The 18,125-nt window shown below is 43.5% G+C and overlaps 1 protein-coding gene across 1 annotated transcript in view; it reads right to left on the bottom strand.

Annotated features, from left to right (window-relative positions):
• The window catches only part of CREB5 (cAMP responsive element binding protein 5), a gene marked incomplete at its 5' end in the record, with an annotated part of 67,711 nt that overhangs the window by 1,207 nt on the left and 48,379 nt on the right, over positions 1-18,125 (bottom strand). The window contains 3 exons of the mRNA XM_009874281.1: positions 804-912; positions 1,918-2,145; positions 7,072-7,395. Coding sequence (XP_009872583.1) covers positions 804-912; positions 1,918-2,145; positions 7,072-7,395 — 661 coding nt within the window. The remainder of the gene's footprint in view (positions 1-803; positions 913-1,917; positions 2,146-7,071; positions 7,396-18,125) is intronic.

The following is an 18,125-nucleotide window of genomic DNA, read 5'->3' as shown; positions in this document are numbered from 1 at the left end:
CAGGAATCAAAATTAGAGTGCAGTGCACAGCAGCACAGAAAATCTAATTCAAGCAACAGTTGATAGGCATGTAATGCAATTATGTATTTTTTTCTTTGAGTACTGTTAAAGAGCCAGATGCATAGTGATGCAGGGGACACAGAAATGGGCTCTATTTTAAGAGAATGCTGCAATCTAGCAAATATTAACCCTGAGGATCTTCCGAGCCATTCTAGAGACAAGCAAAGAATTTGTCCCTGAATTACCACACTCGTAAAATGCATCAACAAGACAGAATCGATTCAACATCTCCTTTAGATGAGAATTTTTGGGAAAAAAAAGAAACATAAGAGTTAAAAGAGAGTTAACAAACCTCGAAAACCTGCGCCACGCCAGGTCTGTGCCACTGTCAGACCATGGTACCATTTTCACTGAAGGGGACTGTAATGATTTCCTTTTTAACTTTCCTTTTGAGAGTTATTTTAGGGTGCTGGCAGCGCAGCGGCCAGGAGGACTCTTGCAGGTTTGGAGCTGTGAGTTCAAGCGGGATCCTCCGCAGGGGAGCGAGTGTCCATCCGTGTGCATCTCCGCGCGGAAGGGAGGGGTGGGGAAGGCTAGCTCTGCTGTGTGCGATGCAAACCAGGACTTTTTTGGGTTTGAGCGGGGCTGGATAATTAAGGACAGGAGATTGGATGGCTCAGAATATGTTTGAGAAGACAGGTTCAAGCGATAATGTGACCGACAAGGGGTTCTGGAGGGAAGAATCGGAAACTTTGCTTTCCTGTGAGGAGTGTGGAGACAGTGCAAACATACCAGCTACTTACTTAGATATCCTTGTGATTCTTTCTGCATAGCTGTTATCGGACAGTCTTTATGTGTTAACAATAACTGTTTCAGCTGCGCTACCTCATTTTTCAGCATGGAAACCTCATTCTAGAAAAGAAAGAGAGGGTTTGGTTTGCCACAAAGCTTAAACCAGGCTCTTCTGCAAAGTTTAAAACCAAGAACACAGAAACTGCTCCACAACTGCGGAAGAACTGAGCAAAAATGGCATTTACTGCTCGTGTGCTGGGTTTATGTTAACATTTGCCCATGACATTATTTTATAACTTCTTCTGAAGACAATTTGCCATCCAGATTTGATGACGTAAACTGACAAATTAACTAACTTCACAGCACCAGAGGCAGTGTTGTAATCCACTCTGGAAATACCCTGTCTCTCTGCATTAGGACTGTGGGGGCCAGACTTGTGCAGACAAATTGCAGCCCTGCTGTGCTTGGGGACATGGTGACAGGGCTGCTGGCAACTTCAGCAGGTCACCTACAGCCAGCACATGGGTGATGCGCACACCTCTGTGTCTTGGAGGAGTATGTTTTTGGGCAGTGCCATTTCATGAATTGCCTTTCCGCTCTTGGCAGCACAAAGGCACACCTCTGGATGGGGCACAAGTACTGTGCCCATCATAAGAAGGGCAGTGCTATAAGAAAGGCTTTTATTATAGTATTTAGGGTATTTTCAACTATCCATTTCATTTTCCTTACTGGTAGACTGATCTATTTACGCTCCTATCTTGCCGGCTTTGAATGAGGGTTTAGCTACATGTTCTGATCTGAAGAAGCCTTTTATAGATGAGTTAATGGCACTTCCCAAAAAAAAAATCGCCACAAAAAGCAGTGACAAGAAAAGAAAATAAATACAACTCCATCTAGTGAAGGCTTCTAAATCCCAAGACAGCTTTTTCCTGGCTTATCCCACTAACATGTAATTAAGTCTTTAATTGAAGCACACACATCTTGATTAATCGACTTTGATTATGCCTGCGCTCCTGCTCGGAGCCGGCCATGCGGGGGCAGCCCTGAAGGCGGCGAGGTCCCACCGGCCCCTCCAAGCACAAAGAACCCCTCTGTGTCCTCAAGGGTGCAGACAGTGGCTCACACCTGAAGCTGCATGTTTGTCTGGGTGAGCTCTTCTGCTTTCTTTTCCAGTGACATCACCCAGACCTTCCTCTTCTGTCTGCAGCGCGTGGCGGCGGCTCGGTTCCTTTCCAGAAATTTCCGCCTCCTCTCATCCGGGTCTTCGTCCACCACCCTCCTCCGGCGACCTCCAGTCGGCTGCGGTGGCTGTATCGTCTGCGTAGGCTGCATCTGCTGTGCCGCCGGCGAAACCTGGCGAGGAAGAAGAGGTTTGGCAGAGGGTGCTGAGGAGGGATAAGTTACAGAGCGGGACGCTGAAACGGGAAGGGAAATCTCACACGCTCGCCCAGTTCCCCGACGACGCCTGCGACAGACGCAAGGCGAAAGGCTGCGCCAGATGCCACTGAAATTAGCTGCTGGCAAATCCTTACCGTGGTCAAAGGGGAGATTTTTCTGAAACGATCCTCTTAGTATTAGTAGGGAAAATATTTTCCCCCTTACAGTTACTTATTAAAAATATTCACTTAGGTACTTTCTCTGCCACCACCTATTTCAATCCTAAAATGTGAAGTTTCTCTCAGCAACTGTTTTAATCAAAGTAGAAGACTGGAGTGGCCTTATTTCTGTCTCTCTCTTTTTTTTTCCCAATAGCCTCCAAAATGTTAGGGCATTTTTATTTCACAGGCTCCCCCATCTCTCTCTCACACTTTACCACTGTGAGGGTGACAGAGCCCTGGCACAGGCTGCCCAGGGAGGTTGTGGAGTCTCCTTCTCTGGAGACATTCAAAACCCACCTGGACCCGTTCCTGTGTGACCGACTGTAGGTGATCCTGCTCTGGCAGGGGGGTTGGACTGGATTATCTTTCGAAGTCCCTTCCAACCCCAAACATTCTGAGACAGTACTGATCCTTCTCCTGAGAGTTACTGGCCTGTGCCATTACAGACAAGACGTGTGGCCGGGACAGTCCCAAGAAACCTGTGCTCTGAATCCTGGGCAGACAAAACACATGCCCACGTCCCTGTCAGGAACCAGCGTCAGGCTTAACGTTCAGCTGCCTGGAAACAGCCAGATTCTGGGCTGCTTTCTGTCCTGCCCAGGCCACCAGGTTCTAGACTGTGCTCGGGGCTCAGGAGCCCAACCCACGGGTCCCATTGCTCTCGCCCTGCAGGAGCTGCTGCTCATATTGCTGCTGCCGCTGCTCCGGCACAGTCTGGAAACCTGAATTGTTGACTCAAAAATTAACCCCCTTGTTCTGGCAAAGGCCCAAACCTCCAAGGTGCTTCCTTTTGACTCCAGGGAGTGGATGTACTCAGTGCTTTGTCAGACCAAGCCCTGAATTTCAATTGCGGCAATTACCATGTGTTTGCCTAACACCTCTGTCTGTCTCAATTAAAATGATACAATCATCTTGCGAAGTTGCTTTTCTGTCTAGAATCTCACCTCAAACTACAAAGAGGAGTTTGCTCCCTCCCCCAGCTGACTTGTGTCAATTAAAGTGGCAATTTTAAGTGTAATTGTTCTGTCCATCTGATAACACTTTTTGCATAAAGCTGAATTTATTCTCAGCTTTATGTTGCACAGTCAGGGAATCTCTCTTGCAGGAACAGAAAAAAGTTTTAAAAACTTAGCTTTCTAAAAATAAATAAGCCACACCGCACTTTCTGTCTGATTTTTAACATTTCATCTTGTATTAACTCCGTATGTTTATTGGCAAAATCTCCAACCCTCTCTCAACACCAGAGGCTGGAGTCCCAGAGCTGCAGTAGCTGCAGTGGTTGCAGCCACGGGCACCGTGCTGGACCACCAGCTGCGGCCCCCATCCCCACTCGCATCCCCTTGCTGCCACCCGGAGATGGCTGCTGAGGGTACCAGCTGCTCCCTGTCCTCCGGGGCCGGGCATGCGACCCCTTCAGCAGTGTGTCTGAGTGCAGAGGCCTTAGAGATCCCTTTTAACGTCAATATCTCATCGAAAGCTTTCCATTTTCTCCCACGCAACACCCTTCCAGACTTCAGGGACCTTTTATTTATGTTTCTGAACATCTAAAGCTTTCCTTATCCTATTTCTCTCCTTTTTCATTGAGTTTTAAAAATTCTTGTTTCTTAATTCTCTTAGTAGGGTCTGACACACCGACAGAACAAAAGGAACTACACCATTCTTTTTTTTTTCTTTTTCTCCTGATACGGTTATTTTCTCCTGAATAACTAGTGACTCGTTTTCAGAATGTACCAGTCAGTCCTTGGGCAGTCAGAGCATATTTTCAGAACAAAAAAATCTTCTCTGCATCTCTGGTTGATATTAATTGTAAAGACTGCCATTACATCACTAATAATGTCACGTGGGATAACTGACTGACTCTTACTAGATAGCTCTTAACCCTGAAATCTGTTAGCCTATATCTTAGTTACTGTCTAAGCATCATTCTCTAGCAAGATTTCACTACCCTGCCTAGGGACATAAGAAAGAAAATAAACATAAATTAAAATTGAGGTTAGTATTATTTTTAGAGATTGCTAATCAGGTATCCATAATGAAGACAAACATAGGACAGCTAAGAGAATGAAACAATGCCCAAACCCCTACTCTGCTTAAGCTATCACTGGCAAGTTTGATATGAAGAAATCTTAATGGGATCAACACAAGAATAATATTATAACTTTTGTAGTAGTTGAGGCAATATAGCTACAACTTGACAAAGTATTTCGCTTTCTCAGGAGGATGCTTATCAGAAGATGATTTCTGCTTGATCCAATACTTCTCTCTGTTCTTTGCAACTTACCACAGAACTAATACCCATTCTCTCATGCTATGAAAGTATAATCCTTTGGGCTCCTGTGTATCAAAATGGTAGCAGAAAAGCATGAAATGAATTCTGATATTACAGAAGGGTGTGGTGTAGAATAACAACAGCCTTGGCATGGGAGCATACGGCTTACAGCAGCATGGACCATGCTGTCACTTGGCAGGTGGTTTGGAATGGAAGAATCTGGCTCAGAAGAATAGTGAGGTTAATAATTAGTAAAATGCACCATAAAATTAATGTCTGATGCAGCAATCTGACCCTCAAAGAGGCCCTTACCATGGGGACTATGGATGAGAACAGAAACTAAAAACTGCGTAGTTGTTACTCAGCAAACCCTTCTTTTCTCCCCACTGGTGCCTCTGTTCTGAAATCATTATTGCCTTCCCACGACAGGAGCAGACACACAGCAAGAGCTCTGCTGCCCAGGGAAGCCACTGACCCCAGGACTCCTCCTCCATCCCTCCACTCCCACCTTGGTAGCGTCTACACCTATGGACAAGGTGAAGTCCTCCTTGATCCCTGAGGGGGCCTGTTGCCTCCAGTGACACGCTGTGCGTGGCAAAGCTCATCTGGCTGCAGAGGCCCAGCTCCAGAGACCATGTGGTGCTGGGACACAGGCTGAATCTGGCAGAGCCTTGTGGCTGTCACTCAGCCCACCTACCCTGGTGCCCTGATCTCCTCTTGCCCTCTTATCCCTAACACTAGGAGGTCTGTTTTCTCTGGTAGCTGTTTTCTTCTCACCTGTTAAAAGTGGTACTATGAATGTTTTGCAGCAGTCCTCCATACCGTGGGATCTGACTCCTTCACCTGTATTAACATGTTTATCCTCACAACCCCTCGGTGAGGTGTCAGTCCTATTTTAAAAGCCTCAGAGAGGTTAAGTGACTTCCTCCATCTCACACACAGAGTCCTCAGTCTGCTAAGCACAACTTCATCCTTACTGTTTCATGGATCTCCAAGGCAGCCATCAGGTTACTTTTCGCCTCTCTGTTACAAGGTAATGTCTTTTTATTGGAGTTTTTAAACAACTCCAAGGAAAATAACTCATTAACAGATGGGAAAATAATTGAATTCACAAAGTAAAAACTGAACTAAACTTAGGAAAGCTCTGGACATCTTCTCACAGGGGAATCTGCTGCTCTCTTATTTAGACTGTTTCTCTAAAGCTGACAATTCATTTTACATTAGCAAATGCTTTAGGGAAATCCCATGTGCTCGCAGGCTCTGCAATAATAAAGCTAGATGTTAGTAAATAGTTAATGTTGTGGGACACTGGGATGTCAGCCAAATCCTCTCATTTTCTTTAATGTTTTCTAAGAGCTTGTCTGAAAGGTATTTGCAAGCAACACAGTGCTTCACAGATTGAACTTCTTATGGCTGGCACTCTCCTTTGTTCTCATTCTATGCACTGCCACCTTGTGCTCCCTAAAGTTGCTCCCCAGACCTGACATGCTACAGTCACGGCCCCCAGAGCTTTATTTTTCTTGTGTGATCCTGATGCAGAAGCCTATCATCTTAAGACATTAATAGAACTCCTCTTAAAAATTACTCTGCTTAAGTCCATGCTCACTACTTCATTAGTTCAAAGAACATTCAGTTCAGATATTGAATTATCCAAACTGCTGAAGCCACTATACCTGGTCCAAAAATTAAGGCATCCATCTCATTCAACTTCACTGAGTTCTCATCATCTGAATCAAATTCAGAATTGCTGGTTCAAATCTCTTTCCTTGGACTGGCTTCACCACCTTTTTCTCCTGTCCCAACATCCACCAGCTGTTATCCACACTCTCAGCTAATCTTGGCTTTCTCTCACACTCTGCAGCTGGGCGCTGCTATCCACTTCACAGGGCCTGGATCCTTCCTCCTTCTCCTCTAAGCCAGCATATTTTACCTTAGAGCTACCTCTACCATCTGCAGTCTTGAACACACCCCCACTCACCCACCAGTGCCATTTTACTTCATTGTGCTATGTATTTCTGCAGGTAGAAGACATACAGCTCTTTAAATTTTGGCCCGAGAAGTTCAGGTTCAAGCACATTAAACAACACATATAATATGCTAATCTCTGCAATAAACCTCATCCATAAAAGGATATGTGGCAAGTTGCAGAGCTCAGAGCACTGGAAAACCTTGGAGCTCCTTATAAAGCAAGATATCACAAATGTTTAGGAAATTAAGCAGCAAAACAAGTTGTTGCTTCGTTCTGTTTTCTGAATAAAGCTTGCACTTCCCCACCACTGGTAGCAGACGTTCATGAGTAGCCCAACAGGCTTGTATCTAACAAGACGTGTGCAAGAAGAAGCAGTACAGGGATAAGGCTTTAACTCCGCGTAAGAGGAAAACCCAGCGATGCCACATGGCACGAAGTTCTACCTGTGCTTGTCCGCCCGAGTGCAGCGGGGGGTGCGGCGAGGTCTGGTGATGTGCCGGGTGTGCATGAAGGTGCGAGTGAGAGTGGTGGTGGGGATGATTCTGCTGGTGATGAGGCTGAGGATGAGGGTGGTGTGCTGGATGCTGGTGCTGATGCGGGTATGAGTGATGAGGTGGCAGTGTCTGGTGCTGATGAGGATGTGAGTGCATGTGGTGGTGCGGCGTCTGGTCCTGCCGCGAGCTCATCATTTCCATCATGTGGCCCATGGTGTTCATATTCCCGTTCGACATGGCGGCAGGATGATGAGTCAGCGCTGCCTTCAGTCTCTGGAACAGAACAAGGCAGAAAATTCGACATTCATACATGATGATCTGAGCAATCACAATAAGGTTTCTGCTGTTGTATAAATGATGCCTTGTCCTGTGTTTTGAGATTTAGTTAGGTTTTCTCCTTGTTCCGTTGATAAAAGGCATCTTGTTTCACTTTGAGAAAGAACATATTCTCATCTAATCTAGTTTTCCATGGTAAACATGTAAAGATATAAACCTCTGAGCTGAAATTTAGCAGTTACACGTTTCCTGCTGTGCTGCTGAGGAAAAATAACTGGCTTTCATCCTTCTCTGTTTGGCCAGCTCAGTAGCATTAGCTTCATCAAGCTTGTATTCTTGTAACTTTTAAAAAGGAAAGTCTGATTAAAATAAAAGTGAAACAAAGTTTCCATCTTGTTTTTACTACAGAAATTATTTACAAGACTCACTGACTATTAAAAAGTATATAAAAAGACTCATTGATTATTCAAAAGACTCATTGATAAATACTTTGAACTGACGTGTTTTGCAAATTCGGGCTGAAATATATTCTACAGTTATACTAGCACCCAACCTGTTATTTCATCAGAAAGGTGGGAAAATAATGACGGTGGCCTCCACCTGATCCTCTTCCTTTGCTAGAAAGTTCAAATGTCTGCTGTGTTGTTATCACATGGTAATCCCTCTCCTTGTTTTATATCCTTCGTTTTGTACCATCACTGGATTGGGCCCTGGAGTCCTGATCAGGGTAAAACTCTCCTTAATATCAATGGGATTTATTCACTTTTACCTGAACACCACTAAAGGGCAATGGGAAGGGCTGCCACATTTTGGATTGCAGAGTAGGGCCCTTGTGTACTAAGGCTATAGCCAAAATTAAGAAGAAAAAAGGTTCCCTTTCAGCAAAATTACAGGGTCATCCCAAAGCTGTCAGCTATACTGGCATGCAGAGACCTTGCTGGTGTGTCTTAACCTTGGACTACTGAAATTACTGGCATCCTAGAAGTGTGTGCCACAGGTAGAGCCTGACAGCTATCAGCTAGAAGGGCTCCTTCCAAACCCACAGACACCTCCTTCATATCCACCGTTTTGCACAATGTAGAATGTTCTTTACAGGCAGCCACCCAAGACCTCTTTTCAGGTTTTGAGAAGTCAATGTAAGCTTAGTTTACTCTCCTTAACACAAGTAATTAGTCAGCAGAAAATGATAAAAGTGGAAGGAAGAAGTAGCATGGTATCACTCGATGCCAGACTAGCCTGATCTAAATAACCCATCATTCATTAAGGTTCATCATTCATTAACCAGCCAGAAGACGTAAATCAGTAGCACAGAGCTCATCAGTAAGAGATGACACCTATAGGACAGCCAGCAAGACACAACAGTGGTATGAGGAAGAGAAGTGTGCCTTTCCCCATGGCAATATCTGTGTGCCACAGACACTGGTCAGAAGATCCTACAAGCCAACGTGGCTAAAATCTGCCAGTGAAGGAGCAATAACGAAATTGAGCTGCATTTTGATTTTATCTTTAAAGCAGAGAGTGACTGCCAGGGCACTCAGAACCTATATGCTGGATTTTCAAACTACTTTATATTGAAATAACATCAGTCTGTGCAACTCCACTGCAAGGCCACAGGTGAAGGCTCCTATGTTCAAAGCTTCTACCCTATTGTGTTTGTGCATTTGGGAGTGAGGAATAAACAAATTGTTAAGGAGAAAAAAAAATGAAAAATATTAGAGAAAAAAAAAAGGTTGTGGTAGACAAAAATAAGTAAAGGGATCAATTCAAAGTGTCATCCTCCAATTTTTGTATCTCATGGGTTTTTGCAGACTTCATGAAAGTCATTCCACTGAGACGCTCTAAGAGTTCCATTAGTCCAAACTTGGTGCCTTATTTCACTATCACTTGGCTGAAAAAGACTTAAAAAAACCCCCCACTTTTGCAAAACACATCAGTGCCTCAGTTTACGTGAAGGAAAGCTAGACTGATGACTTTTAAGAAGCTTCCTTAAGAAAGCCTATCAAAACATGACTGCAGTATGGCACGCGTCACAACCTGCCAATCTGCTCAAAAAGAGATCAAGGCAACTGTGGCAGCAAGGTTAAATACCTCCTCCCTACCTCTAAACTCAGAACAGAACTCAATCTAATATCAGTAGCAGTAACTTGCCCTGGGTAACAAAGGAAGGATCTGAGCAGCTGTTATCCTTAACATTTCCAAATTCAAGTGCTACCCTGGTTCCTTCAAGCAGCTCTTCACGATGCTCAGAATAACTGGTGTTACCCAGGGATGTGTTAGAAAAAATACGGAAAGCAACATATGAATAAGTCCAGTCATTCTGCATATCATTCTTCTTCAAAACATGCTACAACCTTTTTCGTCGGGCTGAGCCACCACACAGATCTAAGCCAAAGCACCAACAAAAGCTGTCATAACTTTGTTTTCTGAATTAAAATGCAAAAGAACCAAGCTCTCACTAGCCAGCAGTTTTATGTGATGAATAACCAACAAAATCTAGCAATGCTGTATTTGTCAAAGACCTCTGAAACTGAACTACAGCATATCTTATTCTAGACTGCAGACTTTCAAAGCCAAAAAAAAAGAGGGAAAAACTTAATCTGCAAATAAACATTTTTTTTTTCAGCTGTAAAAACTGTGGCTTATTAGTGTGGCACAACTTCAAGGAGAATAAATTATTTTGTTTTCTTTCTGTAGCCCCTTCTACCACATCCATTTATTTGAGACAGCAAATCAAGAGAGACAGCGAGAGGTCTGACATGCAGCTGGTTTCAGTCAATAGGGGTCACTTCCATTTGGTCTGTGTGTTTTACAAGCTCCTTGTTCACTGTTCCCAATGGGAGGGTGGGCCAGCTGCCCTGGATCTGAGTCCTGGTACGAAACCAGCTCACTACCTCATCCCGTCCCAGCACAGCAACACCCGTCACCCAGTAACTCCCTGTCACTTCGTGCTTAGGTCAGCTCTGCGGCAGGGAGAGCCCTGCCTGCACACCCACCTGGAGAAACGCTTTTCTTCCGTCAACCAGTTGCTGCTGCCCATTAGAAACATTTGGGGAACGATAAACATCCTTTTTTTCCCTGTTTTTTAGTTCAGCGAGATCAGTTGTTTGGTTAGTTTTGAGCACAGGGAGGGAAAATCACCAGAACTTGCTGAACTCTTTGCATCGAGTATGCGTAGAGCCGCAAGAGCAGGCTGCATTTTTGTTATTGTTCTTTTCATGTGTACTGATTGAAAACAGCTGCTTTAGTTTAGTGTCAAATAAAATGCATTGGCATCAAAACTGAGCTTACTGGACCGCAACATTAGCAAATCCCCTATAGAATGAAACAAGAACCCAGGACCTGATCCTGTGTCCATTCAGTTTTTCAGGAACTGCAAGACTGACCCCAACGGAGCCTGCAGGTACCTGGCAGTTCACAAACTGGGGCTGAAACAGAAGATTCATTACTCAGATCTGCTCACACCAAACCCCAAAATTTCTGCTAACCTCAGTGGCAGTGTGTTTTAGTGCATAATCTCTCTTCTCACTCTTTTATAGTGCATTTTTCAAAAAAGTCCCCACCAACCTCAAGCCAAGAGGAAACAGAAGTGCTCCTGTTACCTGTCTTTTGGCTCTTACTGATTACTTTTATTATTTCATCAAAGTAACACAGTGGTGAACATTAGCTACAGCTGATTTCCTCTCAATCGTGGCATTTCCATTAAGGGCTATCAGTGACACAGACAACATGAGAAATCTTTCACGGCGAACAGCCTACTTTGCCCCTGATCAAGTGAATAAAGAAAATTCCCTTTCGCTCCTACAGGAAGCCAGAGGCACGTAAGCTCTCATCTTTGATGCTTAGTAGGAAATAGAAACAGTGGGTATTAATGCTCCACAGACATGAGTGTTGTGTTCCCCCTACTATTGCTCATGGCAATGCCCCTAACTGGCACATTTACTCTAAAGCCATCCCATTAAATGCCATATAAAGTTAACACCTCAAAAAAGCTATCACTGTACCTGAAATATTGTGGGGTTTTTTTGGAAACAGACAGTTTTCACTAAATTGCTTGATGTTTCCTTTCATCAACATGGGTCATAATTTATTTACTGAACATCTCTGAGCAAACCCTAAGTCTGCCAAAAAGGGGCTACAATCATTTGCGATAATGAATGAAAAATAATATCAGCTTCTCCAACATTTCTGCAGTTCAGGATCTTGCTGCATTCTAATTTTTCTCTATCATGAAATGTATTTCAAAGCTGCTTTAATTTTTGCCCCACCTCTCCTTCTCTGAAATTGCCAGTGAAAAACAGGTATTTTTTCCAGTTTGTTAGAAGAAGAAAACAAAAAAAAGATAAATCTAAATTTTTGCGTTTTTTCCCACAACTAAAAACTCAGATAATGTGAGGGGTCTCATATGTATATGTATATGTATATGTATATGTATATGTATATGTATATGTATATGTATATGTATATGTATAGCACGTTATACTTACAGTACAACAGGTGATAAATATTGTATTTAATGTCATAATCTATATATGACAGTAAATGACAACTTTCTTACATGTATTTCTCAGTGGAGAAATGTCAAAAATCTCCTCTAGTTTTACAGATGTTATCACTTTAGTGTTCTGTGCTTGTATCAAACAATAAGCTATTATATCATCCAGCTGAATTTTAGGTTGAGACAGGCATTGAGTGCTGATTTTGAATAGGGTTGAATTGTTCTGAAAAAGTATGCATTGCTGCGCTCAGAAAAAAACCTCTCTTCCCCTTCTGGTTTGCATGTCCCAATCCTGCTAAACTAGATAAAAGACCAGCTGTACTATCAGCTTAATGTCTGGTATATTCTTATCGGGAGATTATATCAGAGCCCTGTAGGCAGATGGAATATGATCTCAAAGACATTTTCTTGCACTGGTGACTGTGGTTCTAGTGCCTATTATATAGGGTTGTAGTAAGTTCCCCACAGGGGATAGAAGAGACTAGAGAGGGGTGGGAAATCACAGACATCGAGCACCCCCACACATCTGCGAGTAGGTAGCTCAGGGTAAAAATCTTGATTAGCCAGACCTCATGGCAAGCATACCATTGACTTCAGCAGCACTAATACTGTTTTCTCATCTGTGATGATCAAGTTTTCTCTTTCACTCATGCTCTTCTAAGCATCGTACCCAAGATGAGTACATGGAGTTAAGGCAGTGGCAGCTAAAGCTGCGAACAGAACCTCACCCAGCGTACCTCAGAGCATTACACTGAATTTTATCCTTTCCTCCAACTACGACTGTGATGAGAGAGCTTAAGCATAGATGTCACTCGGGTCTTTTATAGTTGGCTGCTTACAGGCATTTCACAGTGCAAACAGCAAAACCCACTCTTTGCAAATGTTCTACTCACATTCATAAAAGCAAATTGGAAGCGATTCATCTCCACCCAAGAAGCAAACTACAGATACTTGAGCACATTTCAGAGTCTGGCGATTAGAAAGTCTCAGATGCCACATTAAATGCTTGCTCTTACATTTCTTGTGCAGTAAAATACAGTCCTGCACATTCACTGAAGGAGGAGTGAGAGGTGTGAGAAGGGAGCGAGAGGTGTGAAAAGGTCATGAAATCCAGAACTGAAGGGACACATTACAATAATTTAAAGGGAAAAAGGGGATGCATTTAATTCACAGCTCACCAGTAAACAGTGCCAAACTGCTAATCTTCTAATTATTCTCGGGCCGCTTGGCAAATCTGAATTATACTTTTCCCTTCCTTTGTGCTTCCTTCCCTATTTAGTTGGATTTTGTAACACCACGAACAATGGATCATCATCCAGCCTTCAGTGCAGCTTAGCCTCTAATAAAAACAACAAATTTGCTCCCTTGTCCTTCCAAATGCAAACTGAATTAAACTTCAGCAGAAAGCCGCGAGAATCAACTGCAAACAGTCAAAGCGGCAATAAAACTAATAGACACCATGCTGCTCAAGGACGGGTCAGCCACAAGAGCTGCTTCAGTGTCCCTGAACTCAGGGCACGGAGGAGCTCCAAAACTGTTCTATGATTCTATGATTCTGTGACTCAGTGACATCAGTCCCGGTGACACCTTTCCGGATCACTGCCAGTTTAAAGTAACTCAAAGCAGGTTGCAGGCAGGGCGGCCCAAGGGTGCTCTGCCAGAACTGCCACTGCCAGGGGTCTAGGGACAGCAGAAAACACAAGTGAGTTTACACCTCATCTCCACCCAGCAAGCTCCTCCTGTTCATCTTGAAGCACCTTGCAGAGGAGATAAGCATCATTATCCTTCCACAATGCACCACCTTTTTAAGGATGAGAAAAATACTAAATTCGCCATTCCTAGTCTACGTGCATTTTAATGAACAAGTAAATTATAATCAAGACAGAAAATGCACTGGAAGTACAGTTTGTGCTTCTCATGATATACTAGTTCTTGCATGAATCATTTCTCAGTGCAGTGTTAAACAACTGGATTTGATTTGCACAGGAGTCAGGAAATGTAAAGTTCAAAAAAATCAAACCCCTAATTCCCACCAAGTCTAAGTCAATCCCTGCATGTGTATCCATGACAAGGGATATTTAGTTATGTAATCCCACAACAGACAGCAAAGTGATGTATTACTGGCAAATGGTGTCATATAATTTCAACGTACAATACCAATGAAAGGATCCAAAAAATACAACCAACTTCTGCCTGATTTCCCCTCTGTGTGCCAGAGTCAAAAAGCAAAGCTGCTACTTAGCTGCTACCTACCCCTGGAGAGGCAGGTTTCTGACAGCAAAATGCATGAAACTTGGAGGATTAATTGCCTGAGCCCGCTATCAGTAGGCAGGCACGTACCTAACTGCCATCCTAATTCTCTGCATGGAGAGCCTTTTGCCTAGTTAGTCGGCCAGAGCCATCTATGGGATATTGCCACGCATGATAGGTTGCCACCCATGGAAGACACAGAAAAAAGAGGCGGCAATAAAATCACTCAGCGTTAATAGCACTATGCAGGAAAGCGGGAAAACTTGAGCTGGAGGGTACCTGAGTCTGTACTGCCCATCTTCAAGACCTTTTCTCTAATGCCCATATCATGGCTCATTCCCAAGCCAAGAGATCATGGGCACTTTTTTTCACATTGGAAAGAAAACATTTTCGGCAAAGGGGCTGGAGGGCAAGTCTTCCTCACTCCTGCAAGCAAACACTGTAACCAGGTTTCTAAAATCATGTTCCCATTTTCTAGTACAATGCAAGTGAGAAGTGCTTGTACAGTGCTTGCATTGCACTACATATATATCTTGCCTGAGCCCACAATGAACATTCATGAATGAATTAAATGAGAAAAGTGGGAATTTATTTCAGAGGAATTTCCTATACAAGTCAGATACAGAGAAAATGCTCTAATCGGAGCACTCTAACACTGGAAGGAACACTGTGGGTTTGGGTATTTTAATCTCCATTTAGAGATCAAATGGGATTAGCACTGCAAAAATCTCTCTCTGTGGAATACTGCTCTGAAGACTCAAGACACCTTAAGGAGTGACTTCAATTCCTGGCCGAGGATGCAAGTTACTTGCTTTCCTTTTCCTTCTCATGAGCACAATATACACACCAAGGACATGAGAAAGGCAGGTTCAAAGTCTCTCTCTGTCAGGAGATTTTTGACCTTTCATCACCCACCTCTCACTACCGTTCATTAAGTCATTCATATTCAAAGAAAAATGCCATCCAAGTATATAAAACTTGGGTGTTGGTGTGGTTTTTTTTTTCCTCCACTGGTGTGATTTTCTGAATACTCGTTTTTCCTGGATTAGACCCAGTACATTTAAAGGGCAAGCCAGAAATGGGATACATGGGCACTTAAAAGTGCTTTGATTTCATCCCAGACGTGCAGTGCTCAAGGGCGTACACACACGCATGCACACACATGCACACACTGACTGCGTAGAGGGTAGGATCTGATCTGTAGATTTTGTTTCAAGATTATACCAACCAGACTCTGAAACATAAAACGGAAACCCTGACCACGTGCAGCCATTAGGCATCCCAAGGCTCTTTGTGAAAAGAGTATTGATGCTCATTAGCCTATTGGCCCAACTGGAGAATTCAATGCAGGTAATTAGATGTTGTCTCATTACCACCTAGTTTCAGGTGAAGTTACTTTACTGCTTCATTTCTAAAGTTAAGTGATTCTTGAAACACTTTTAAAGCATTAATGGATTTTGTTTTTTTCTGAAGAAGTTACTAGAAAAGTACAGTACAGAGACATGTAAAATGAGAATGTCACTATAGACTATTTCACATTTTTTAAAGCTGAATTGCAGCATTTGACCAAAAAAAAATTTAACTTTCAATTACCTGCTTATGAAAACCTAGTGACTACTGACTTTTTGGATACGTGTACATAGACACAAACAGTACAGTGTGAACAGTTTCACTTTGTTTCAATTTTCCCTGTTATAAAATAAATATAATCTATGCTGAGAGTTACCTGCATGATTATTATGAATATTCAGTAGTCAACATATTAGTGTTGATATGTACTGTCCTTTTACACTCTCATGCAAGGTCTCTTCTGCCCTCCCACCTTTGCCCGTATTCTCCCCGCGACTTCATCCTTCAAGCTGCCGCCCTCCATCGTGTCCCCTTTGTTCTTCACCTGCAATGCCACCCCCTTCTGTACATACATAGCTCAAGTTTCTGCCTTGTTTTTCACCACCTCACATGTATCAGCTGCATTTAAACAGCAGTATCTTGGGTCAGATGCATTGAATTTCAAAGCCACTTGAGGCTCCACAAATGGCAACATCTCAACCCTCTACCAGCCAGCTACACTACCAGTGCCACGAGGGTTTTTTAATACACTTCAGGATGTACAGTGTGAAACAAGAGATAAGAGGAATCAATTCCTCGACTATTTTTTTTTTAATTAGAATTAGTTATTTACACTAACAGGCTTTACTTTGTGTTTGAAGGGGCTAGGAATGCATCCCCGCACACTTCCATGGCTCAGCTGACAAGCAATGACTTAGTAAAATGTGAAATATCATCTACTCACTCTCTTGCACACAGTATGCTTACTCTTTGGCAATACTGCTTTTCAGAGCAACCCGTCAGAGCAAAGCAAAAAAACAACCTTCCCCAGGGAAAGGAAGGATGCTGCCTGCTTGGTAAGCCATTGACTCATCCTGCCATTTCTGGACAGCTGGATTTGGCTTTCCTATGGCACGTACCACAGGATACAGAACAAATTTGCACAGGTCAGGAGCCTGGCCAGACCTGCAGTCTCGGTGGCTGTCACACGAGCAGGATTTCCTTTCTAGCACCAAGTGACAGGTACAGAGTATCCTGCCTCGCTCGATTGTGGACTCTTCCCTGTCCCTCCTGCCCACAGGAAAGAGGGCAGAAATAATAACCACTTAAGAGTAAATTCCTGGCTGAGGTGCGTGTCCCCAGGACAGGGAGGCAGTGGGTCCCAACAGCACCTTGAGGGAGGCAGAATGGGTTGTGTCAGTGAGCATCCCCCACGGGGACAGGGTGATGCTGGACTCGGACACCTTCCCAAAGGAACAGGCGGTTCCTGCACACCCATTATCCATCCGTTCTCACTGCCCTTCACAGCATGAACGAGTCTTCTGAAAAGCACGTCGGGGGTCCGCCTGCTCCTGCTTTGCCCTCCCTTCTTTTTTTTTAAATATTTCTTGTGTACTTCTACTGAGTGTGGGAGAAAAGCATAAATACTGCCTTGTTTTGGTGCTTAACACATCTTCCTGTCTCCTCTCCCAGCCTTGCTGACAGCATTATCCATCTTCCTGACACCACCATTGTCTGATTCATTTGACATATGCACCAGAAAAAAAATGTCATGTTCTGAACAAGATCGTAATGCTGTGATCTCATTCCCACCTCAGACTCCTCAGCGACTCCGCAGCACCTCCCATTTCTTGCTGCTTTAGAGAGCGAGCGACAGGGAAGCTTTTCCAGCTTGCTCCCTGGGTAGCTTATAGAGGACATGCAGTGAGGGAAACCAAACCAGCAAAAGCACACAGGCACTTAGACAAGTATGCTGGAAATCAAGCTAATGCCAATAGAAACTTCAGCCATTTACCTCCTACCTCGAGTGTGAAGCAGCAAAATCTTTCTCGCCTCCTCTTACTTAGGGCTGTTGAGGGATATTTGTTATATCCAACAGGGACGGTACTTTGAGAGGTGACAGAAGGGACATTCTGACTGTATGATGGAAATCACTGTTTCATCATTTTCCTGTCTTTTGAAATAAAAAAGTTTCAAGCACTACCCACCTCCGGGATATTCAGGACTAAGGGCTATGCTGAAGTTCCTCATTTTGTCTGGCACGTCAGCAAGTCACTGTAAGGGTTCCTGATGTCTTGTCTCATAGTATCAGAGAACAGTTTGGGCTGGAAGGGACCTTTAAAGGTCACCTAGTCTAACCCCCCTGCAATGCGTAGGGACATCTTCAACTAGATCATGTTGTTCAGAGCCCCATCAAGCCTCACCTTGAATCCCTCACCAGGATGGGGCATCTACCACATCTCTGGGCAACATGGTCCAGTGTTTCACCACTCTCACTGTAAAAATTTTTCTTTTCTTTATCTGGGCTAAATATACCCTCTTTTAAAACCGTTACCTCTTGTCCTCTCGCAACAGAACCTGATAAAAGATAAAAAGTTTGTATCCATCTTTCTTATAAGTCACCCTTAAAAACTGAAAGGCCATTAAAAGATCT

Source organism: Apaloderma vittatum, unplaced genomic scaffold (assembly GCF_000703405.1).
Source record: "Apaloderma vittatum isolate BGI_N311 unplaced genomic scaffold, ASM70340v1 scaffold10420, whole genome shotgun sequence".
Classification (NCBI taxonomy): Eukaryota; Metazoa; Chordata; class Aves; order Trogoniformes; family Trogonidae; genus Apaloderma; species Apaloderma vittatum.
This window is presented reverse-complemented; position numbering and strand designations above follow the sequence as displayed.